The following is a 25,010-nucleotide window of genomic DNA, read 5'->3' on the forward strand; positions in this document are numbered from 1 at the left end:
AGCTAATTTCTTCTAGGGAGACCTCAAACACTGCTACAAAAAAGCAAAGCAAAGACCACTGCTACACAGAATAGATGGTGGCAATGAATACATGGTGACAAGTGACAATCTGAAAAATGCACATTCCAGATCTCTGAATCTCAATGTGATAGCGTATGGTAGGTATTCATTGATTTTAGAGTATGTGTTGTTACACGTGCTTTAGTTACAGATAATAGTATCACTTATGTTGAACCTGACATCAGAATGTCAAATTAGCCATTGTAATGTGGGCCATAAAATGAATCAAGTGTTCCAATGTGTTATATTTTAGGTAGTGTATCATTTGATCATGGATATTTAGAGTAAATACATCCAGATCAACATTTACAGAATGTATTTATTTACATTAATGTAACCTATTCAACTTTTTGTTGTAGGTAAGACGACATCTGGCGTTGTCAAGTACACCATTCAGATACCAGGTGTTGCAACACCTGCACCTGTTGCCACTAACATACTGCCTGCTACTACCTTACCGGCTGCTACCACCATCCTACCGGCTGTTACTACTCGTCCAGCTGCTACTACCATACCAGTTGCTACCATCCCACTGGTAGCCACTACCCTACTGGCTGCTACCACCATAGCGGCAACTACTACTGTATCTGTAACTGTGCCTGAAATAACAGCCCCAACCACCATCACCAACCTCCATTCCTGTATAATTTCCCCTCAATCAGGCACAGTTCTAGATGCTTTCAATATCACCTGTGCAACAACCTCCTGCTCCACAGGCAAATGCCAATATTGTTTCAAAACTGACAAAGGTGAGTTGTCTGAAATCTGTCGACAATGTAGTCTATTTCAAGAGACTTTCCCCTATCAAAGAAGTTGAATAGTAGGACCGTAAATCAAAATAAAAAAATTCAGTTCCCTGTATTCAGATGAAGCTTCATCCACTGTATGAAAATACTTTATATAATATGTATTTATATTTCAGATAAACATTTGCGCTGCAGTTATGGAAATGAAGTAAAGTCTATCTTCCTACCTCTCGGGAACAAAAGTTACAACTACAGTCTGTCTGTGGTGGTTACTCTAACAAATGGGGATAGAAAAACCAATGCCACAATCACCACTGAGGTTTGTCATCAAGTAAAAATCCTATAATTTACTTAATGATTTAATGCATGGAAACTGTCCTGCCTTTCTGCTCCATAGAGCTCACATTTATAATGTAGTATCTGGAGCTCACATTTGATTGTTGTCCCCCAAGGTGTGGCCAGCCAACTCCAGTTCCTCAGTGGAGAATCTGCAGTCTGTGGTTGACAACACTGTCGCTCAGCTACAGCAGCAGGGGTTGCTCACTGGGGAGACCCTAGGACAGATGTTCAAGTCTGTGTCCGACATTCTGAACAAGGGCTCCAGTGAGGATCAGAAAGGTGCCAGGGAGGAGGTGAGAACGGGGTAATATTCTAAGGTCATAGGGAGCATGGGCTTTGATGCCAGGAATGTCTACGCCAGGGATGGGCAACCGGCGACCCGCTTTTGTAGTCCCGTGGATCAATTTCCAAAAACGAACCACCAATAATTATAATTGTTTATAGCCTTTATAGACTAATAATGAGCAGTTTATAAACTACTTATCATGGTTGGCTCCAGGCATAAGCGGTCACTTAGGGCCCCTGGCTGCTAAGACGGGGACCAGTCAAAAAAATTGGCCCACGAGGTGCAAGGCCAAGTCTCGCTTAGTGCCCCCAAAAGACTAGGGCCGGAACACTCTACTGGTGTAATGCATTTAGCTAAGAGCGTTAAGTAGTTTAACTGCAGAAATTGATCGATTGCAAAATTCAGTTGACTGCATGTCTGGCTATGGATGAGGGTACGCAGACCCGCGAGCCACTGCAGCTCCTCATGATGAGTTCACATTTTTTGCTTCCCCTCACCCCCATCAAAGTTGCCATCCCTGGTCTAGGGACTCTGTGTATTGTTGAAAGTAAGACATTACACTAAACTAAAAGAGTTACAATAAATTAGTATGAAGGTATTCTGATAAAGGTAATTAGGTATTCTATGAAGGTAATTAGGTATTCTGATTGATGTTCCAGCTGCGAGAACAGATGCTGAGCACCATGACTGCAGTGCTGAAGAATGTCCCCAACAACACTCCTCAGGAAGTGCAGCTGACGGCCAGAGCAGTGGCAGGGATCACCAAGAGGAGGGAAGAGGTCAATTCTGCTGCTCAGGTACACTTGGATATGAGAGCAAGGCAACATAATCTTTTCCAAACATGTATTGCTGAAAGAGAGCAGATATTTAGTTCCCAATGGTCTATGTTGTGCTGTGGATCTTTTCCAGCTAGAAGCTAGCTCCCTGGTGGCAGACCTCAGCTCTTCCCTCCTCTATATGAATGTCAGTGAGCATGGTGGAGAAGAGATGGTGCAGGCAGCTACACCAATTGTAGAGGCAGCCAGCAATATCCTGGGAGTCTCTTCAAATGCAAGCACACAGGTGATATACAGTTGAAGTCGGAAGTTTACATACACTTAGGTTGGAGTCATTAAAACTTGTTTTTCAACCACTCTACAAATTTCTTGTTAACAAACTATAGTTTATGCAAGTCGGTTAGGACATCTACTTTGTGCATGACACAAGTAATGTTTCCAGAGGCAAAAGAAACGCACACCTATTTAGGCGAGGTGCAGGCTAGCGGAGTGGAACACTTACAACAATAAAGGAGAGCCGCACACTCTAGGAGCTCAGATGCAAATATATTTATGTACAACGTTTCGACAGACAAGCGGTCTTCATCAGGGTATTAGCTATAAACTATACAAACTATAGTTTTGGCAAGTCGGTTAGGACATCTACTTTGTGCATGATACAAGTAATGTTTCCAACAATTGTTTACAGACAGATTATTTCACTTATAATTCACTGTATCACAATTCCAGTGGGTCAGAAGTTTACATACACTAAGTTGACTGTGCCTTTAAACAGCTTGGAAAATTCCAGAAAATGATGTCATTGTTTTAGAAGCTTCTGATAGGTTAGTTGACATCATTTGAGTCAATTGGAGGTGTACCTGTGGATGTATTTCAAGGCCTACCTTTAAACTCAGTGCCTCTTTGCTTGACATCATGGGAAAATCAAAAGAAATCAGCCAAGACCTCCACAAGTCTGGTTCATCCTTGGGAGCAATTTCCAAACGCCTGAAGGTACCACGTTCATCTGTACAAACAATAGTACGCAAGTATAAACACCATGGGACCACGCAGCCGTCATACCGCTCAGGAAGGAGACGCGCTCTGTCTCCTAGAGATGAACGTACTTTGGTGCGAAAAGTGCAAATCAATCCCAGAACAACAGCAAAGGACCTTGTGAAGATGCTGGAGGAAACAAATACAAAAGTATCTGTATCCACAGTAAAAACGAGTCCTATATCGACATAACCTGAAAGGTCACTCAGCAAGGAAGAAGCCACTGCTCCAAAACCGCCATAAAAAAGCCAGACTACGGTTTGCAACTGCACATGGGGACAAAGATCGTACTTTTTGGAAAATGTCCTCTGGTCTGATGAAACAAAAATATAAATTTTTGGCCATAACGACTATCGTTATGTTTGGAGGAAAAAGGGGGAGGCTTGCAAGCCGAAGAACACCATCCCAACCGTGAAGCACGGGGATGGCAGCATCATGTTGTGGGGGTGCTTTGCTGCAGGAGGGACTTCACAAAATAGATGGCATGATGAGGAGGAAAATGATGTGGATATATTGAAGCAACATCTCAAGACATCAGTCAGGAAGTTAAAGCTTGGTCGCAAATGGGTCTTCCAAATGGACAATGACCCCAAGCATACTTCCAAAGTTGTGGCAAAATGGCTTAAGGACAACAAAGTCAAGGTATTGGAGTGCCCATAACAAAGCCCTGACCTCAATCCTATAGAACATTTGTGGGCAGAACTGAAAAAGCGTGTGCGAGCAAGGAGGCCTACAAACCTGATTCAGTTACACCAACTCTGTCAGGAGGAATGGGCCAAAATTCACCCAACTTATTCTGGGAAGCTTGTGGAAGGCTACCCAAAACATTTGACCCAAGTTAAACAATTTAAAGGCAATGCTACCAAATACTAATTGAGTGTATGTAAACTTCTGACCCACTGGGAATGTGGTGAAAGAAATAAAAGCTGAAATAAATTATTGTCTCTACTATTTTTCTGACATTTCACATTCTTAAAATAAAGTGGTGGTCCTAACTGAACTAAAACAGGGAATTTTTACTAGGATTAAATGTCAGGAATTGTGAAAAACTGAGTTTAAATGTATTTGGCTAAGGTGTATGTAAACTTCCGACTTCAACTGTATATAGCTTCACTGAGTTCCCTGATGACAGTAATGAATTGTGGTTACTTTTCAGCCCTTTTCAGGACTACTGCATTTTGTTTGTCTTTCACAGAGAAAGGTCTCAAAGATTCTCCTGAACAGTATGGACAATGTGCAGAGTGCACTGTTAAATGGCAAAAAGGTTGGTCAGGAGCCTGCCATTATCAAGAGCCCTGAGATCAGTGTGTATGCTAACAGGTAAGAGACAGAGCATTGGAGTGAAAACATTACTATAAAAAATGCAAGGCCTGTCACATAAATGTAACTTGAAATATGTAATTTGTATTTACAATACAATATCTCAAATACAAAATGCTCCTGTTAAGTTGCCTCAATTTTGAGTTACAGTATATTATACACTCTCTTCTCTTAGGATGTCTCCAAATAGCATTCAGATGCAGTCTATAAACATCCCAGATAGCTCCTCTGCAAGCTTTTCCTTCCCTCACCTGGGTGCTGATGTCCTTTCTCCAGAGGAACCAGTGGATGTGCGAGTAAGTGTGAATGTCTGCGAGTGAATGTGTGGAGGTTAGTGAGGGATTTATCACAGACGTGAATACGGCAGTGAAAGTGTTGTTTTTTTGTGTCAAGTATTAGGGAGGTTTTCATTTGGTTAACTGTTCATGTAGTAATTGTCTATTAGTATATTGTGGACAGTTTTAACCCTCATTCCCTTATCTCATAATATCCTTATTTTTACAGATGCTGAGTTTTGAGAAGAACCCTTATTCTTGGAGTGAGGGGGGTAACGTCAGTGGTGCCATGGGGTCTGTGACACTCACCAGACAGGATGGATCAGCCATCCCTGTGGAGAACCTGTCTGAGGAAATTGAGGTCAGAACGCTGCAAACGTGTACCAATTTTAGTGGGTCTTTTCTCTTGAGAGCCCTTGATGTCCAAGACTTACAGTATATCTTCTAAGATAATGTCCAAGACTTATACTTTAAAGACTATATGATCAAGTAGACAGAATTATGATTACAGTTGTATATATTACAACATCTTCTATGATTCTCAGATCCTCTTGCCGAGACTTGAAGGCGGGCAGGTAAACAGCACAATCCTTGACCTGGGAAACTACAGCACACTGATGATTGACGTCCCTTCACCAGACATAACACTGGTGCTGAAGATGGAGCCCTCAGAGGACATACCATTTGTACTGTTGCTGGGGTATAAAGACTACCCAAAGGACAAGCAATATATAGCCAAGACGCAGATGCCTCACCAAGGCAATTCACAAGGTGATCAACCTCCTGAACTGACTTCTTGTAAATGGCAGAGACATAGAACTATTGTGAAGCATGATGAACAAACAACACTGAGTGTTTAGAAAGATAAATGTGCTTGTGTTGTGTTTATTTTGGGTACAGAGAGATACACCTGGGTCCTGGGTCCCAATGATTTGACAGGAAAAGTTGGGGTGCATTACCTTGTGGTGAGGCCCATTGTAGAAGCAGGGGTTAAATCCGTCAATGCCACTGTGACTGTCACCTCCATTGCTGCCCAGTGCAAGTATTGGAATGAAACCTTATCCACCTGGAGTGAAGATGGCTGCAGGGTGAGTTCAACAAGTACTACACAACACCTAATAATAAAATATTGGCACATCACTGCAACCAGGCACTGCCAATGTCAAATGCATAAACTGACTGTGGTCTCCTTAGGTTGGTCCTTTAACCACGTCATTGGTCACTCAGTGCTTATGTAACCACTTGACCTTCTTCGGGAGCTCTTTCTTCGTCATGCCCAACCTTGTGGATGTGTCCCGTACCGCTGAGCTCTTTGCCACCTTCTCAGACAACCCTGTGGTGGTGTGCTTTGTTTGTGCCATCTTCATTGCTTATCTCTTGGTGGTCGTGTGGGCACGCAGGAAGGACATCCAGGACATAGCCAAGGTCTGCATTGAACAATCCCTGCCGCCATTTTATAGACAATTTTTGTCCAGACTATACAGACACCTTGAGGACATGCTACTCTGGTGATCCAATCAGCAGATTTCCAGTGCTTAGATTTACCAATTTGAGAATGTATCTTCCTGTTGGTTTTCTGTTGATGCAGAGTTTCATCTTCAAGTGTTACTTCTTGTAGGTGAAGGTGACATTGTTGGAAGATAATGACCCCTTGGCTGAATACCGTTACATACTGAATATCAGCACTGGGCATCGGCGTGGTGCTTCCACCTCCTCTCAGGTCAGTACCGACAGTTTCCACTGATGCAGGACATCATATTCTGTTCTCTGATAAAACAACACTCACTCACCCTGACCCTGTGTTGCTGCTGCAGGTTACTGTGACTCTGCTGGGCATGGAGGGAGAGAGTGAGCCACACCACCTCACTGACCCTGACAAGCCTGTTTTTGAGAGGGGTGCAGTGGATACGTTCCTGTTGACCACACCCTTCTCTCTGGGGGAGCTGCAGAGCATCAGGCTGTGGCACGACAACTCAGGGGGGCACCCTGCCTGGTAGGAGAGTGGACGGGGAGGATGTCTCACAGTAGTAGAGGGACAGATGGATTTGACGTTAATTAAAGCTGACGTTTGAAATTGTGGATGTAGTTGACAATAACGGTTTTCATGCAGGTATATAAACAAAGTGACGGTGCAGGATCTAGAAACTGGACAGAAGTGGCACTTCCTGTGTCACTCATGGCTGGCCATAGATATGGGCCAGTGCATCCTTGATAAAGTATTCCCTGTTGCCTCTGACACGGATTTGAAGAAATTCAGGTGAGCATGGATGCACCTTGGTATGGCAATATGTATATCCCAGGACAATTGTCCATCAAGTAACTAAATCTTCTTACACTGTATATTCTGCAGTAATCTGTTCTTCATGAAAACGGCAAAGGATTTCCGTGATGGCCACATCTGGTTTTCTGTGATCAGCCGGCCTCCAACGAGCACCTTCACATGTGTCCAGCGAGTCTCCTGCTGTTTCTCTCTGCTGCTCTGCACCATGCTGACCAGCATCATGTTCTGGGGCATCCCTACCGACCCCTCTGAGCAGACCATGGACCTGGGTATGGACGCCTGCACGGTAATGGTGCTGTATGGAAATAATAACATGTTTTCAGAACATTAAGATTTTCTCTCTCTCTCTCCTGTAGGTCATATCGAGTTCACCTGGCAGCAGGTGATGATTGGAGTTCAGAGTTCAATCATAATGTTTCCAATTAATCTCCTCATTGTGAGTATCTTCAGAAACACCCGCCCCCGAGAGACGAAGCCTGGAAAGCCCAAGGCAGAGGTGTCCAAGCAGGGGAAGACTGGCAGAGTGACTCCCTCACAGCCCCCCTCCCCACAGAGGGAGAGAGAACTCACACCAGACACTGTCATCAAGGTAAAAGAAGTAAACCATTTTAACAGAATTTGTGATCAAGAGTCACCCTGTTTGCATCGCCACAGTAGCAAAGCAGTAGCAAAGTGCATTCGGAAAGTATTAAGACCCTTTCCCTTTTTCCATATTTTGTTACATTACAGCCTTATTCTAAAATGGACTAAATAAATACAAATCCTCATCAATCTACACACGATACCCCATAATGACAAAGCGAAATCCGTTTTTAATTTTTTTTCTCCAAATGTATTAAAAATAAAAAACAGAAATACCTTATTTACATAAGTATTCAGACCCTTTGCTATGAGACTCAAAATTGAGCTCAGGTGCATCCTGTTTCCATTGATCATCCTTGAGATGTTTCTACAACTTGATTGGAGTCCACCTGTGGTCAATTCAATTGATTTGACATGATTTGGAAAGACACACCTGTCTATATAAGGTCCCACAGTTGACAGTGCATGTCAGAGCAAAAACCAAGCCATGAGGTCAAAGGAATTGTCTTAAAGCTCTGAGACAGGATTGTGTCGAGGCACAGATCTGGGGAAGGGTTCCAAAACATTTCTGCAGCATTTAAAGGTCCCCAAGAACACAGTGTCCTCCATCATTCTTAAATGGAAGAAGTTTGGAACCACCAAGACTCTTCTTAGAGCTGTCCGCATGGCCAAACTGAGCAATCGGGGGAGAAGGCCCTTGGTCAGGGTGGGGACCAAGAGCCCTATGGTCACTCTGACAGAGCTCCAGAATTCCTCTGTGGAGATGGGAGAACCTTCCAGAAAGACAACCATCTCTGCAGCACTCCACCCATCAGGCCTTTATGGTACATTGGCCAGACGGAAGCCACTCCTCAGTAAAAGGCACATGACAGCCCGCTTGGAGTTTGCCAAAAGGCATCTAAAGGACTCTCAGCAATGAGAAACAAGATTTTCTGGTCTGATGAAACCAAGATTGAACTCTTTGGCCTGAATGCCAAGCACCTGGCACCATCCCTACGGTGAAGCATGGTGGTGGCAGCATCATGCTGTGGGGATGTTTTCAGAGGCAGGGACTGGGAGACTAGTCAGGATTGAGGGAAAGATGAATGGAGCAAAGAACAGAGAGTGATGAAAACCTGCTCCAGAGCGCACAGGGCCTCAGACTGGGGTGAAGGTTCACCTTCCAACAGGACAACTACCCTAAGCACACAGCCAAGACAACGCAGGAGTGGCTTTGGGAAAAGTCTCTGAATGTCCTTGAGTGGCCCAGTCGGAGACCAGACTTGAACCCGACCTGAAAATAGCTGTGAGGTGATGCTCCCCATCCAACCTGACAGAACTTGTGAGGATCTGCAGAGAAGAATGGGAGAAACTCCACAAATACAGGGGTGCCAAGCTTATAGTGCCATACCCAAGAAGACGCTAGGCTGTAATTGCTTCCAAAGGTGCTTCAACAAAGTACTAAGTAAAGGATCTGAATACTTTTATGAATGTAATATTTAAGTTTTTTATTTTAAATAAATGAGCAAATAAACAGTTTTTGTTTTGTCGTTATGGGGTAGTGTGTGTAGATTCATGAGGGGGGAAAAAATCTATTTAATCAATTTTAGAATAAATCCAATCAAATCAAATTTGATTAGTCACATGCGCCCAATACAACGGGTGTAGACCTTACAGTGAAATGCTTACTTCTCTAACCAACAATGCAGTTAAAAAATATATGGATAAGAATAAGAAATAAAAGTAACAAGTAATTAAAGAGCAGCAGCAAAATAACAATAGCTAGACTATATACAGGCGGGTACCGGTACAGAGTTAATGTGCGGGGGCACCGGTTAGTTGAGGTAATATGTACATGTACAGTGCCTTGCAAAAGTATTCATCCCCCTTGGCGTTTTTCCTATTTTGTTGCATTACAACCTGTAATTTAAATGGATTTTTATTTGGATTTTATGTAATGGACATACACAAAATAGTGCAAATTGGTGAAGTGAAATGAAAAAAATTACTTGTTTCAAAAAAAAAAAATTGTAAAAAGGAAAAGTGGTGCGTGCAAATGTATTCACCAACCTTCGCTATGAAGCCCCTAAATAAGATCTGGTGCAACCAATTACCTTCAGAAGTCATAACATAATTTGTTAAATAAAGTCCACCTGTGTGCAATCTAAGTGTCACATGATCTGTCACACAATCTCAGTATATATACACCTGTTCTGAAAGGCCCCAGAGTCTGCAACACCACTAAGCAAGGGGCACCACCAAGCGGCATCATGAAGACCAAGGAGCTCTCCAAACAGGTCAGGGACAAAGTTGTGGAGAAGTACAGATCAGGGTTGGGTTATAAAAAACTATCCGAAACTTTGAACATCCCACGAAGCACCATTAAATCCATTATTAAAAAATTGAAAGGATATGGCACCACAACAAACCTGCCAAAAGAGGGCCGCCTACCAAAACTCACGGACCAGGCAAGGAGGGCATTAATCAGAGAGGCAACAAAGAGACCAAGGATAACCCTGAAGGAGCTGCAAAGCTCCACAGCGGAGATTGGAGAATCTGTCCATAGGACCACTTTAAGTCGTACACTCCTCAGCGCTGGGCTTTACGGAAGAGTGGCCAGAAGAAAGCCATTGCTTAAAGAAAAAAATAAGCAAACACGTTTGGTGTTCGCCAAAACATATGGAAGAGGGTACTCTGGTCAGAGGAGACAAAAATTTGAGCTTTTTGGCCATCGAGGAAAGCGCTATGTCTGGCGCAAACCCAACACCTCTCATCACCCCGAGAAACAGCATCATGCTGTGGGGATGTTTTTCATCGGCAGGGACTGGGAAACTGGTCAGAATTGAAGGAATGATGGATGGTGCTAAATACAGGGAAATTATTGAGGGAAACATGTTTCAGTCTTCCAGAGATTTGAGACTGGGACGGAGGTTCACCTTCCAGCAGGACAACCTTCCAGCACCTTCCAGCTAAAACAACACTCGAGTGGTTTAAGGGGAGACATTTAAATGTCTTGGAATGGCCTAGTCAAAGCCCAGACCTCAATCCAATTAAGAATCTGTGGTATGACTTAAAGATTGCTGTACACCAGCGGAACCAATCCAACTTGAAGGAGCTGGAGCAGTTTTACCTTGAAGAATGGGCAAAAATCCCAGTGGCTAGATGGGCCAAGCTTATAGAAACCTACCCCAACAGACTTGCAGCTGTAATTGCTGCAAAAGATGTCTCTACAAAGTATTGACTTTGGGGGGGGGGGTGAATAGTTATGCACGCTCAAGTTTTCTGTTTTTTTGTCTTATTTCTTGTTTGCTTCACAATAAAACATATTTTGCATCTTCAAAGTGGTAGGCATGTTGTGTAAATCAAATGATACAACCCCCCAAAAATCTATTTTAATTCCAGGCAACAAAATAGGAAAATTGCCAAGGGGGTGAATACTTCCGCAAGCCACTGTAGGTAGAGTTATTAAAGTGACTATGCATAGATGATAACAACAGAGAGTAGCAGCAGTGTAAAAGAGGAGGAGGGGGGGCAATGCAAATAGTCTGGGTAGCCATTTGATTAGGTGTTCAGGAGTCTTATGGCTTGGGAATAGAAGCTGTTTAGAAGCCTCTGGGACCTAGACTTGGCGCTCCGGTGCCACTTGCCGTGCGGTAGCATAGAGAACAGTATATGACTAGGGTGGCTGGAGTCTTTGACCATTTCTAGGGCCTACCTCTGACACCGCCTGGTATAGAGGTCCTGGATGGCAGGAAGCTTGGCCCCAGTGATGTACTGGGCCGTTCGCACTACCCTCTGTAGTGCCTTGCTGTCATAGGCAGAGCAGTTGCCATACCAGGCAGTGATGCAACCAGTCAAGATGCTCTCGATGGTGCAGCTGTAGAACCTTTTAAGGATCTGAGGACCCATGCAAAAACTTTTCGGTCTCCTGAGTGGGAATAGGTTTTGTTGTGCTCTCTTCACGACTGTCCTGGTGTGCTTGGACCACGTTAGTTTGTTGGTGATGTGGACACCAAGGAACTTGAAGCTCTCAACCTGCTCCACTGCAGCCCCGTCGATGAGAATGGGGGCGTGCTCGGTCCTCTTTTTCCTGTAGTCCAGAATCATCTTCTTTGTCTTGATCACGTTGAGGGAAAGGTTGTTGTAACAAAATGTGGAAAAATTCAAGGAGTCTTTCTGAATGCACTGTACAGTTGAAGTCGAAAGTTTACATACACCTTAGCCAAATACATTTAAACTCAGTTTTTCACAATTCCTGACATTTAATCCTAGTAAAAATTCCATGTCTTAGGTCAGTTAGGATCACCACTTTATTTTAAGAATGTGAAATGTCAGAATAATAGAGAGTGATTTATTTCAGATTTTATTTCTTTCATCACATTCCCAGTGTGCCAGAAGTTTACATACACTCAATTAGTATTTGGTAGCATTGCCTTTAAATTGTTTAACTTGGGTCAAACATTTTGGGTAGCCTTCCACAAGCTTCCCACAATAAGTTGGGTGAATTTTGGCCCATTCCTACTGACAGAGCTGGTGTAACCGAGTCAGGTTTGTAGGCCTCCTTGCTCGCACACACTTTTTCAGTTCTGCCCACAAATGTTCTATAGGATTGAGGTCAGGGCTTTGTGATGGCCACTCCAATACTTTGACTTTGTTGTCCTTAAATTTTGCCACAACTTTGGAAGTATGCTTGGGGTCATTGTCCATTTGGAAGACCCATTTGCGACCAAACTTTAACTTCCTGACATGTCTTGAGATGTTGCTTCAATATATCCACATAATTGTCCTCCTCATGATGCCATCTATTTTGTGAAGTGCACCAGTCCCTCCTGCAGCAAAGCACCCCCACAACAGGATGCTGCCACCCCGTGCTTCACGGTTGGGATGGTGTTCTTCAGCTTGCCAGCCTCCCCCCTTTTCCTCCAAAAATAACGATGGTCATTATGGCCAAACAGTTCTATTTTTGTTTCATCAGACCAGAGGACATTTTCCAAAAGGTATGATCTTTGTCCCCATGTGCAGTTGCAAACCGTAGTCTGGCTTTTTTATGGCGGTTTTGGAGCAGTGACTTCTTCCTTGCTGAGCGGCCTTTCAGATTATGTCGATATAGGACTTGTTTTACTGTGGAACTTCTGACCCACTGGAATTGTGATACACTGAATTTTAAGTGAAATAATCTGTCTGTTAACAATTGTTGGAAAAATGACTTGTGTCATGCACAAAGTAGATGTCCTAACCGACTTGCCAAAACTATAGTTTGTTCACAAGAAATTTGTGGAGTGGTTGAAAAACGAGTTTTAATGACTCCAACCTAAATGTATGAAAACTTCCAACTTCAACTGTATATACACGTTATTCTCTCAGGACATAAAGAAGATTGCTCAGTCACTCTCCAAGGCTATGAAGAGCCCCATTCCACGCCTGGAGTTAGAGATGAAGCCTGGACAACAAACTGATATCAACACCCTGCTCTCTCTGGTGGAGGACATCATCCGGCAGCAGAACCGAGCCGGTGGAGAGTTCTACACTGATGCCTCCAAGAAAGAGGGATCGCTCATTCTCTCACTAGGGGTAGCCAATCTGCAAGGTACAGCCCAGTTGGGGGGGGGGTGGGGGGGGGGGGGTCTGCATTGCACTGCTGGTTGATCTGATGTTCTGGTAGCTTGTCCAGAGATGCAATATTTACAGTATTTAGTGGCCAAAGTTTAATCATTGCTGTCAGTCAGCCAAAGTATAATCATATGATATTTGGCTCAAACCGAAACTCAGAATTTATAACCAGATTAAAAACAGCTAGGATCCAGAACCCTGTGTCACCTCAAACCAAAAGACCCCTGTGTGCCATGTTGAGAACTGGGTTACTGCCTCTGGAAATTAAGGTAAGCAGGTTAAATGCAATAATTGAAGAAGAGCAGCTAGGGGCGATTTAGGGCAGGTTGAGAATTAACTGTATTTTACATTTACATTTTGATTTACATGATAATTTAAGAGTAACCGTGTTTGATAAAATGCAACAACTGAAACCAGAAATTAGAAATGAAGAGAAACTGGAATGCTTATTGACAAAATAAGTGTTCCTGGTCACAAATGTTGTTTCCAAAGCATGGAAGATACATCAAGATAAGCTACACTGAGTATACACAACATTAAGAACCCCTGCTCTTTCCATGACATATACTAAGTGAATCCAGGGGAAAGATATGATCCCGTATTGATGTCACTTGTTAAATCCACTTCAATCAGTGTCGATGAAGGAGAGGAGACAGGTGAATTAAATAAGGATTTTAAAGCCCTGAGACAATTGAGACATGGATTGTGTATGTGTGACATTCAGAGGGTGAATGGGCAAGACAAAATATTTTTGTGCCTTTGAACAGGGTATGGTAGAAGGTCCCAGGTGCACCGGTTTGAGTGTCAAGAACTGCAATGCTGCTGGGTTTTTCACGCTCAACAGTTTCCCGTGTGTATCAAGAATGGTCCACCACCCAAAGGACATCCAGCCAACTTGACACAGCTATGGGAAGCATTGGAGTCAACATGGGCCAGCATCCCTGTGGAACGCTTAACAAACCTTGTACAGTCCATGCCCAGACAAATTGAGGCTGTTCTGTGGGCAAAAGGGGGTGCAACTCAATATTAGGAAGGTGTTCCTAATGTTTTGTACATGTTTTTTGTCAAAATTGTTCAAACTCAGTACATTTGGTTGGGAATAATTTATGGACAACAAATATTCAAACCTTGTCCCTGATTTTCAAGCTAATTTAAGTCAGGACCACTCAGGAACACTCAACACCTATTGGAAAGCCATTCCGGTGTGTCTTTGGCAATACCCATAACATGATGCTGCCACAACAATACTTGAAAATACAGAGGATCAACAACATTGCATTCACTCCACATTACTGACCTGTATGAAAAAGTGAAAAGAAGAAACCCTGCGTAAAAAAATCCACTCCAAATCATCAATTCTGTTTGCAACAAGGCTGTTAAGTAATACAGCCAGACAATACGGCAAATTAATGTACTTTTAAAAATGACAGGTTTGGGTCAAATACATCACACAAGTGAAGCCCTTTGTAATTTCAAGTATTGTGGTGGCAGCATCATGTTATGGGTATGCTTGTCACCAGCAGGGACTGGGGAGTTTGTCAGGATCAAAATGAATATGAAAGGAACCGTTTAATTTTAACTGGGGAGTTTGTATGCGCGCATATATATCATTATTTTCTTTGCTACTGCAGATACAGTGCTCCTACAAGCCCATGTGGGCTGGGCATTTTGAAAATGCAAGACACTTTAATAATGAAATAAATCAAATCAAGAATTGCTGTGTTTTCAGAAAGCAGCCTGTGTGGGAGCCCTGAGAAGACTGGGGATGGGAGACAGAAAAGGAGCACCAACAGCCAGTATCTGTACAGGCAGCTACGCCATGTAGAGAAGGAGCTGAGCCTACTGGGACCTTCTCGCTTCCCCAACCCAGACAGCTACTGCCGGGCAGTGCAGCAGGTCCAAGGCATGAGGGGGCTGCTAGAGTCCCACCTCTCCTCTTCCAGCCTGGGAGGGGACCAGCTGTCTCAAAGCCCCAGCCCAGCAGAGAGCAGTGAGGGAGACAGCAGCAGTAAGAAGCAGGGCGGGCTGCCCTGGTGGTTTGTGTTTATTGGCTGGATTCTGGTGTTAGCCACCAGCGGAGTATCAGGATACTTCACCATGATGTATGGGCTGACCTATGGGAAGGACCGCTCTATAAGCTGGCTCATCTCCATGGTCGTGTCTTTCTTTGAGAGCCTCTTTATCACTCAGCCGCTGAAGGTGAGACCTACAGTACAATACATACTGTCAATGTCAAATGCCGTGCAGCATGTATCTGAAATCTGGGTATTACTTTGTGGATTTCCTATCACAGGTGCTAGGTTTTGCAGCCTTCTTTGCTCTTGTTCTGAAGAAAGTTGATCAGGAGGAGTATGGGGATGCAAAGTTTGAGGGGGAGCTCCGAAACCCAGGTGCTTTATCTTCAAGCTAATTTTCCATATCTCAGGCATAACATATAAATTCTGCTTTCCTAAATCATTGTTACGAATATTGTGTTTACTTGTATATGAGATAGCTAAGACTAGATACAGCTTGTTTTCAACTTTTACAACCATCTTGTCCACAGATGACCCTGATGCGGTGCGGGCTGTCCGGAGGGATAGCACATGCAGCTTCTACCAGCCCCCTCCTCCAACAGACATCGAGAGGATGAGGAGCAACAAGATCAAGGAGCAGAAGGTCTTTGCCCTCATCAAAGAGATTCTCAGTAAGAAAAAACGCTTTTTCATTCACCGCACTGTCCTTCCCCGCACTTATTGGTTAACATACATGTTTAAGGCCTATGATTCTGTTGCAGCCTACATGGGGTTCATGTGGATGTTACTCCTGGTGGCGTATGGCCAGCGGGACCCTAATGCTTACTTCCTGACTCAGCACATTCGGCAGAGTTTCAGCCAAGGGATCTCAGACAGCATGAGTCACAAAGATGTGTTCACCTGGGCAAATAACTCTCTTCTCAGCAACCTCTTTGGAGAGTACCCAGGTAGGATTCTCTAAAGATGTTTATTTCAGAGAGAACATTCATTTCTAGAAAGTTAAAGACAAAATGTATAGGTGAAAGCGTGCTAGCGTTTTATCTTTTGGTAATTTTTTGCATGCTGTGTTATAGGTTTCATCACAGATGGGAACTCCAAACTGGTTGGTAATGCCCGTCTTCGCCAAGTGAGGGTGCAGAAGAACTCCTGCCGCATCGCCCGCTCCATGCGCCAGGCTGTACCTGACTGCCATGCTCCATACTCATGGGAGGTGGAGGACATGGGCTCCTATGGGCCAGGCTGGGACCGCTCTGTGAGCGAAAACACCTCAAAGACCCTCCGCAGTCCCTGGCAGTACCAAACCCAGGCCAGACTCAGAGCCCAACCCATCTGGGGCAGTGTGGTCCTCTACAGGGGAGGGGGGTTTGTGGTGGACCTGGGCCCGGAGTCGCAGAATGCTAGCAGGTAAATTAACATTTACAGTACTTAATGTTTAAAAATTATCCGAATTATCAAACCATCTTTGTGGTAGAGAAAGATGTTATTTTATTCATCAATGTCTTCTGTCCCTGCAGTACCCTTCAGTATCTGTTTGACAACACCTGGCTTGATATGTTCACCCGAGCAGTTTTTGTAGAGTTCACAGTGTACAATGCCAATGTCAACCTCTTCTGCACTGTCACACTCATGCTGGAGACCACAGCTGTAGGTGAGATAGTTGTTATATCACTCCATGAATACAGCACAAAGTCAATATTTAAAGGCATTCAAAGCTCAGATTGTCAGCACCTGTCGTATTCTCTCAGGAGCGTTCCAGTTTCGCAGTGAGCTGCAGAGTGTCCGACTATACCAGTCCACCGGTGGACTCCATATCTTTGTCATGGCCTCTGAGGTCATCTATTTCCTCTTTATCCTCTACTATATGTATGTTCAGGTAAGCCTTAATTTAAATACCTTTCTTATGTGTATAGAGTATAACATCTGTGAAACAATGGTGTAGTGCCATTGTTCTGGAATTCCTCCTCCGTCTAACTCTTCTCATCTCCTCACAGGGAAAGCTGATGAAGCAGCAGAAGTGGGCTTACTTCAAGACAAAGTGGAACCTGCTGGAGCTCGCCATCATCCTCCTGAGCTGGAGCGCGCTGTCTGTCTTCATTAAGAGGACCCTGTTAGGGAACCGGGACATGGAGTACTACCACAACCATAAAGACCAGTCAGTTCACACTGGGTTGGGCTTCTGCTTTAGTTTCGCCAGTCTGCTATCCCTATTGTTGATCAGTTGCTCCTGTGTGATGTTCAACTTCTCCGCTCTCTATCCAGGTTTGCCAGTTTCCATGAGACAGCCACAGCAGATGCAGTGCTGGGGTATCTGATCGCATTCCTGGTGCTACTGGCTACAGTCAAACTGTGGCATCTGCTGAGGCTCAACCCCAAGCTACACATGATCACAGCCACACTGCAACGGGCCTGGACTGACATATCAGGCTTCCTCGTGGTCATCACCATTATGTTCCTGGCCTATTCTATCGCTGTAAGGGTCTTTCTGAAACACCTAACCTAGAAGTGCTTGTGTATGATGGGTGTTCCCTCGACTTTCTGCGTGAGTCTCTAAACTGTGATCATTCTCTGTCTGCAGTCTTATCTAATGTATGGCTGGAAGCTGTATTCATATAGGACTCTCCTGGATGCTGCTCTGACCATGGTTAGCTTGCAACTGGGCATCTTCAACTATGACGAGGTTAGTAAAGTAGGACAGCTCTACTAGACTCCTGATTACTGCTGTAACCATGATGGTAGCTTTGTGATTAAATTCTGTAACTTCTCCTTCTAATCCAGGTTCTTGATTACAACCCGGTGCTTGGTGCGTTCCTCATCGGCTCCTGCATTATATTCATGACCTTTGTGGTTCTGAACCTGTTCATCTCCGTCATCCTGGTGGCGTTCACTCAAGAGCAAATACATCACAAGGTACTGTGCATCAATCTTACACTATGTCAAATTTACCTTGTTCTGGTCATATTAGGTCGTATTTGAATATCAAAATCAACAGGGACCAATACCTCAATACATTTTGACTGAGGCGGTCACTTGACTATCCATTCTGAGCTGTCTGTTCACTGTTCCACAGCCCTCAGAGGAGGAGGAGATAGTGGATCTGATGCTGATGAAGCTCTGCAGCTTGTTTGGAATCAAAATGAAGAAGGAGGAGAAAGAAGATGGTGACAGCCCCAAGGAGGATGGCATGACTGCCTCAGCAACTAACAAAGGATTCTCCACTATATCCTCATAGATGTTACTTCTAAGTACTGGTGTATCACTCTGTATGTATTCATAGTGAGCTGTCATTTTCAGTTCTGTTGCCTTCTAGGAGCGGTGATGCATTTTGTTGACGTGTTGCCTCTAGCTGTTTAATTATCTAACATATCACGCATAAATTAGGCTATTTGTGCCATTTTGTGATCTAATGCAAAGCTTTAAAAAGATGTTAGAGGAAATAACAGCTCCTTCTGTTACCTCACACTGTCAGAAATACATATGTATGGTTACTATGGTAACATGTTAGGAGGAGACAACAATGAGGAGAGCAGGATACAAAGATAATTCCAATGTTGTTGTATTAGTAATATGTTTGTTGTGAAATTAATAAAAATGGTTGAACCATAGCAAACAAGTATTTTGTCAAAATTAACCAAATGAGCTGCATAAGAATGAAAAACGATTAGACTTATGTGGAGTAGATAGCCAATTCCCTTCACTCTTTTAATCCATAAAAAAAGATAGTGTCTGACAGGTGGGGAGAATGAAAAAAAAAACAGCCAGTCCGTAGTCAGAAATGAGCATTGCTTCATTTCTTGTCCTTCTTATCTTTCTTAGTGTCTCCCTTCTCTTTCTCCTTCTCTTTTTCCTTGTCCTCTTTCTTCTCTTTCTTGCTGTCATCTTTTTCCTGGCCTTCCTTCTTCTCTGCATCTCGGTTGGCGATCTTGTTGTTGATGAGGTTGTGAAGAGCAACCACGGAGCGGATGAGTGAAGCCAGGTAAACCACCAGCATCTGGTCATTGGTCTTGAGGTAAAATGCCTTGATGAACTCTTGAAGGTTGACGTCAGGCAGCAAGTTGAAGACGTCCTGCAGCTGGTAGATGATCTGGTGGTTGATGGGCAGCTTACCTGCGGCAACTTTGTCCAAATACCCTTTGATATCCACTAACTTGCAGTTGAGGCCCTTTAGGCCATGCACCTGGTTGGTGATGCGTTGAGACAGGGTGCCAACTGTTGTGTCCTTGATGTCTCTGGATAGAGATACAAAACATTTTATTTTAGAAACTTGCATGTTTTAAGTCACCCTGTTTCCCTTTTTGGTGGCAAAACTGGCCTTACATTTTTATGGTAAGAATCAGACTTGGGTTCAAATACTAGTTCAAATTTTTCAGTTACTTTCACATACATTTAAAGTACAGTCCAGTCAAAGTTTGGACACACCTACTCATTCAAGGGTTTTTCTTTTATTTGTTTATTTCTACATTGTAGAATAATAGTGAAGACATCAAAACGATGAAATAACACATGAAATCAAGTAGTAACTTATATTTTGATCTGTTTAAAAAACAAATAAATATTTTAGATTCTTCAAAGTAGCCACCCTCTGCCTTGATGACAACATTGCACACTCATCGCATTCTCTCAACCAGCTTCACCTGGAATGCTTTCCCAACAGTCTTGAAGGAGTTCCCACATATGCTGAGCACTTGTCGGCTGTTTTTCTTTCACTCTGCGGTCCAACTCAGGTCGGGTGATTGTGGAGGCCAGGTCATCTGACGCAGTACTCCATTACTCTCCTTCTTGGTCAAATAGCCCTTACACAGCCCGGAGGTGTGTTTGGGGTCATTGTCCTATTGAAAAACAAATGATAGTCCCACTAAGGGCAAACCAGATGGGATGGCGTATTGCTGCAGAATGCTGTGGAAGCCATGCTGGTTAAGTGTGCCTTGAATTCTAAATAAATCACTGACAGTGTCACCAGCAAAGCACCATCACACCTCCTTCTCCATGCTTCACTTGGGAACCACACATGCGGAGATCATCCGTTCACCTACTCTGCATCTCACAAAGACACGGCGGTTGGAACCAAAAATCTTACATTTCGACTCCTCAGACCAAAGGACATATTTCCACCAGTCTAAATGTCCATTGCTCGTGTTTCTTGGCCCAAGCAAGTCTCATCTTATTGTTGTCTTTTATTAGTGGTTTCTTTGCAGAAATTCGACCATGAAGGCCTAATTCACGCAGTCTCCTCTTAACAGTTGATGTTGAGATGTGTCTGTTACTTGAACTCTGTGAAGCATTTATTTGGGCTGCAAAGGCTGGTAACTCCAATGAACTTACTCTCTGCAGTAGAATTAACTCTGGGTCTTACTTTCCTGTGGCGGTCCTCATGAGAGCCCGTTTAATCATTGCGCTTGATGTTCTTTTTGACTGCACTTGAAGAAACGTTCTTGAAATTGTTTGCGTTGACTGACCTTCATGTCTTAAAGAAATAATGCGGTTGTTTCTCTTTGCTTATTTGAGCTGTTCTTGACATGATATGGACTTGGTCTTTTACCAAATAGGGCTATCTTCTGTATACCACCCCTACCTTGTCACAACACAACTGATAGCCTCAAAACCCATGAAAATAAATTCCACAAATTAGGTGACTGGTACTGTACGTATTCAGAAACATTTTACTTGAAAAGTAGTTGAATATTTTAGAGTACACTGAACAAATATATAACCGCAACATGTAAAGTGTTGCTCCCATGTTTCATGAGCTGATGTCAACATTGTGAATAGAGTGCCCTACGGTGGTGGTGGGGTTATGGTATGGGCAGGCATAAGCTACAGACAATGAACACAATTGCATTTTATCGATGGCAATTTCAATGCAAAGAGATACCGTGTCGAGATCCTTAGGCCCACTGTCGTGTCATTCATCCACCTCCATCACGTTTCAGCATGGTAATGCACGGCCACACGTCTCAAGGATCTGTACACAATCCTGGAAGCAGAAAATGTCCCAGTTCTTCCATGGCCTGCATACTCACCAGACATGTCACCCATTGAGCCTGTTTGGGATGCTCTGGATCAACATGTACAACAGCGTGTTCCAGTTCCCGCCAATATCCAGCAACTTCGCTGGAGGAATGGGAAAACATTCTACAGGCCACAATCAACAGCCTGATAAACACTATGCAAAGGAGATGTTTCGCTCTGCATGGAGCAAATGGTGGTCACACCAGATACTGACTGGTGTTCTGATCATGCCCCTATTTTTTATTACATTTTTTAAAGGTATCTGTGACCAACAGATGCATATCTGTATTCCCAGTCATGTGAAATCCATAGATTAGGCCCTAATGAATATATTTAAATTGACTGATTTCCTTATATGAACTGTAACTCAGTAAAGTCTTTGAAATTGTTGCATGTTGCATTTATATTTTTGTCCAGTATATTTAGAAATACACTTGGAAAGCATTTGAAAATACTCAAATACACTGTCTCAAATACACACCCATGCACTTAACCCAGATATTTGAAAATAGTATTTGAAAATGGTTTCAAATACAATTTGGTAGACGATTTGTTTTTGTTTTTACAAATAAACATTCAAATACTCAAATAAAAGTACTTGTTTTGGGCTGTGTATTTGAAAATACTCAAAGGGAATAAAAGTATTTTAAATACCAGATAATCAAATATACATGTATTTGAACCCAGGTCTGGTATGAAAAAAATATGAGCAATAATACAAGGACAGTAATTTACATATTGAACTTCTAGACCAATGACAAGAACAAACACATTGACCACATGCATGGGCCCAGTCTTACCGTAGTAAATGCTCCACGCCCACTTCCTCTGCTTCTTCAGCACCAATCTCACTGGTGACATGTTCAAAGGTCTTGGATGTGGGAGTGCCATCCTAAAAACAAAAGGAATGTTACAACCATTAGACCTTCAAGCAAATTTGCAGGTTTTCCTCAACATTAAAGCTCAAAAGGCATCCGTTACTCCACAACCCTTAACTTAAATTTGTACAGTGACATTCTATCTAATCCTACAATTTTTTGATTTCACTAAGTGGTAGATGCAAGACTGACATGCAGCATAAACCTTTGTTGCAGAGGTAATAGTAGAGAATTGTAGTTCCACTATTACATTCATTCAATAATTCCACTGATAAAAACGTACATCATGCACTTCCTCCACAGATATGTAGGCCTCCGTTGGTAGACCCAGGTCTTTCGGTTTAACATCAATGATGACTAAAACCTATAAACGACCAAAAAATCTAATTAAAATCTTTGTACCATAGTATGTTTACTCATATCAGTGACATCAGTAGTAAAAGGTAATTGCTAAGTAAAAAAATTACATAAATGAATATGTTGTACTTATACTTACAGAATTGGTACAATATTGCTTCACGAGTTCATTGATGGCAATGTCATTCTTGTGTAGTTTGGGTCCTGTGTGATACCAACCAACTATTCTTTCTCTTGCTGAAACACAATGGGAATACATGTTTAATCTCCAAATCACATTAACAAGTAAATTCTAGTGTTGTTAAAATGCATACTAATTTACAAAGAACTCATCTAACCATTGACTTTCTTGAACATGTTGTACATGTTCTCCAAATAGTCATGGTCCAGGAACCACACAGAATCATCCTTGTCATCCTCGTCAAATGGCACTGGAAGAAGGGAGGGATCAGCCAGATCAACAAGAAACCAGAGTGTAATCAAAGAATGGACCGTGGTTGTAGAAATAGGTAACGTTAGGAAACTCACCTGCAAAGCTGTTGGACACATCAAGAACCTTCTTATGCCATGAGCCGAGCAGTACACCCACAACCCTCTTCTGACTTCCAACTTTACCGATTCTGATCAAATACAGAATGAGAGTAGGCTGTTAGCTACAGACACAGAGTTTCTGAACTGTCTTTGCTACAGACGTGACAGTGACATCCCTGACTAGAGAGCGCGGGTGAGGCTAACGCGTTATAAGCTGGTTAACGTTAGCTAGCTACAATAACTAGTAAAGTGCATAAAACGATGCACTAACCGTAGAGGAAACCTGCCATTTGTGTAATATGATAACTTGTGTATCTAGCTAGCTACTAGCTATACTGGATAGCATTAGGTGAACCATAGCCTTCTGAGGTGAATCAGCTAGTTAGCTACACAGTAGCTAGTTAGCTAACGTTAGTTTGCTTGCTCTACGTTAATTTACTGTCGCTAGCTAACGTTAACGTTAGTTAGCTAGCTAAACTTTACTGTTATTTGGGAAACAACAATGAGTCCACATTTTTGAACAATCATCAACAACTGTCTAGCTCATTCGAATCATTTACCTGTTAAAATGATCCACCACACTCAGGAGCACCAAGGGATGGACAATCACTTTCTCAACAGCCAAATCCGGCATGTTTATGTGTGAATTAAATTCAATAGAAAATATTTTCGCGATAGAGAACAACAATCACCGTCAGTGCTCCACGATCCCACAATCCTTCGCGTAGGGTCATGTGACCAAAGGGGATTGCTTTGTCAAAACTGCGCAAAAAATGCTCCGTTGGGTTTTAACGTGCATTTTGCATTCATTTGAATACCCTTTCAAAAACATTTTTAGGCGGGCGAAATATCTTAATTTGACATGCTATTTTTTTACCTAAATGAGTCGAGAATATACTTTGTGTAGATTCATTGCGAAGTTCATGTTCAAACTTTTTTAGTATGGATTCCTCCATGGGTTGGGCTGTCCCTGGTTTTAACACTAGAGGGCTGTAAACGCATAAATAATAACTCTTACCCCCGTCCCCTCCTGTCATAGTTTGATTCTAGCATGAAAGTGCGTTTGAATTTAGACATTTTACCTATTTTCAATGTTGCTCATGATGGCCATACAGACAGGGATCTTGGTGGACAAATCAATCAATAAATTGTATCCTAATTTATTTCCCATTTTTTATCGCTGTAGCTCTTAGAGTTGGTGCTTCACTTTATACTGAACTCTCTTCTCGCGTTTCTTTAGAGTAAATAATAATCCGCCTTTGGTAACTTCATTACCCTCATGCTCATCCAAGGTTAGAAGTAGTTGCCACATGTTGTGTGCATGACATGCTTCACCCTGGGTGTGTTATCTAACGGTACACAATATTTCGAATTTTGGTTGTATGGTATTTTCTACAAAGGTTGATGAGGCTTCTTGTGATGGAGGAGTTAGGGTAGTGCCTTTATACACTAATAATGAGCAGTTTATAAACTACTTATAACCCTCGTTATAAATCCTTAGGTTGTTGGGTTGCTACAAGCTGGGCAGGGAGCTATTTTATCGCAGGCCTACTGTCTATTTTACTTCAAATGTAGCCTACCGGTAATTTTTTTTTTTTTATTAACCGTTTTTGGAAGGGTGGTCAGAGAGGCCTGATGATCATCAAAATCAGGGGGCCAATAAAGGCATTAAATCCCAAGAACAGGGTCATAAACACTAAGGCCGCAGGTCGTTTGAAGTTTATTTTTCAGTGTTCCTTTCTTTTTATAGAAAGAGTAATGAATGAACTTGTAAATTTGAAACAACTGACAAAACATTATTAACTCAATGCACTGAGAAAGTAATGATCAAATACAGATTTAGACCATGGCATGTGAATGGCTATTTTAGGAGGCATGTGGTGAGTGCAGTGGTGACATTAGGTCTATGATTAGGTCTCTGCATTGTTCGGAAT

At 42.7% G+C, this 25,010-nt stretch overlaps 2 protein-coding genes across 3 annotated transcripts in view; one reads left to right on the plus strand and one right to left on the minus strand.

The window, feature by feature from the left end:
* pkd1l2a (polycystic kidney disease 1 like 2a) overlaps positions 1 to 18,581 on the plus strand; it is a 29,245-nt gene extending 10,664 nt beyond the window's left edge. The window contains exons 10-37 of the mRNA XM_038999432.1: positions 983 to 1,125; positions 1,259 to 1,438; positions 2,091 to 2,228; positions 2,341 to 2,493; positions 4,438 to 4,562; positions 4,738 to 4,858; positions 5,067 to 5,198; positions 5,383 to 5,608; positions 5,738 to 5,925; positions 6,032 to 6,262; positions 6,456 to 6,557; positions 6,652 to 6,830; positions 6,948 to 7,094; positions 7,188 to 7,387; positions 7,475 to 7,707; positions 13,044 to 13,266; positions 15,019 to 15,488; positions 15,583 to 15,679; positions 15,835 to 15,975; positions 16,066 to 16,251; positions 16,378 to 16,708; positions 16,819 to 16,952; positions 17,050 to 17,177; positions 17,296 to 17,456; positions 17,564 to 17,774; positions 17,880 to 17,981; positions 18,080 to 18,211; positions 18,372 to 18,581. Coding sequence (XP_038855360.1) covers positions 983 to 1,125; positions 1,259 to 1,438; positions 2,091 to 2,228; positions 2,341 to 2,493; positions 4,438 to 4,562; positions 4,738 to 4,858; positions 5,067 to 5,198; positions 5,383 to 5,608; positions 5,738 to 5,925; positions 6,032 to 6,262; positions 6,456 to 6,557; positions 6,652 to 6,830; positions 6,948 to 7,094; positions 7,188 to 7,387; positions 7,475 to 7,707; positions 13,044 to 13,266; positions 15,019 to 15,488; positions 15,583 to 15,679; positions 15,835 to 15,975; positions 16,066 to 16,251; positions 16,378 to 16,708; positions 16,819 to 16,952; positions 17,050 to 17,177; positions 17,296 to 17,456; positions 17,564 to 17,774; positions 17,880 to 17,981; positions 18,080 to 18,211; positions 18,372 to 18,533 — 4,976 coding nt within the window. The 3' untranslated portion in view covers positions 18,534 to 18,581. The remainder of the gene's footprint in view (positions 1 to 982; positions 1,126 to 1,258; positions 1,439 to 2,090; positions 2,229 to 2,340; positions 2,494 to 4,437; positions 4,563 to 4,737; positions 4,859 to 5,066; positions 5,199 to 5,382; positions 5,609 to 5,737; positions 5,926 to 6,031; positions 6,263 to 6,455; positions 6,558 to 6,651; positions 6,831 to 6,947; positions 7,095 to 7,187; positions 7,388 to 7,474; positions 7,708 to 13,043; positions 13,267 to 15,018; positions 15,489 to 15,582; positions 15,680 to 15,834; positions 15,976 to 16,065; positions 16,252 to 16,377; positions 16,709 to 16,818; positions 16,953 to 17,049; positions 17,178 to 17,295; positions 17,457 to 17,563; positions 17,775 to 17,879; positions 17,982 to 18,079; positions 18,212 to 18,371) is intronic.
* Positions 18,582 to 18,835: 254 nt separating this feature from the next.
* LOC120046846 (26S proteasome non-ATPase regulatory subunit 7-like) lies at positions 18,836 to 23,805 on the minus strand. Of its 2 annotated transcripts, XM_038992402.1 has the most exons (7): positions 23,637 to 23,805; positions 23,074 to 23,165; positions 22,884 to 22,976; positions 22,685 to 22,782; positions 22,472 to 22,552; positions 22,111 to 22,202; positions 18,836 to 19,530 (listed from the first exon to the last, which is right to left on the minus strand). In XM_038992402.1, the coding sequence occupies exons 1-7, from the start codon at positions 23,708 to 23,710 to the stop codon at positions 19,089 to 19,091; spliced, it is 972 nt and encodes a 323-aa protein (XP_038848330.1). In that variant the 5' UTR covers positions 23,711 to 23,805; the 3' UTR covers positions 18,836 to 19,088. The 2 variants fall into 2 exon arrangements, with proteins under 2 accessions (XP_038848330.1, XP_038848338.1); XM_038992410.1 differs by lacking the exon at positions 22,884 to 22,976.
* Positions 23,806 to 25,010: the final 1,205 nt, after the last annotated feature.

The sequence above is a fragment of the Salvelinus namaycush genome, chromosome 1, assembly GCF_016432855.1.
Source record: "Salvelinus namaycush isolate Seneca chromosome 1, SaNama_1.0, whole genome shotgun sequence".
NCBI classification, from domain to species: Eukaryota; Metazoa; Chordata; class Actinopteri; order Salmoniformes; family Salmonidae; genus Salvelinus; species Salvelinus namaycush.

Excerpts from the sequence above, each read along its gene's own strand:
- LOC120046846 (XM_038992402.1), bottom strand. The coding sequence starts at position 23,710 with ATGCCGGATTTGGCTGTTGAGAAAGTGATTGTCCATCCCTTGGTGCTC. Across the intron at positions 23,166-23,636 it reads GTGGTGGATCATTTTAACAG|AATCGGTAAAGTTGGAAGTC; the intron begins GTAAATGATTCG and ends GTATTTGATCAG. Across the intron at positions 22,203-22,471 it reads CTGTGGAGGAAGTGCATGAT|GATGGCACTCCCACATCCAA; the intron begins GTACGTTTTTAT and ends TTTTGTTTTTAG.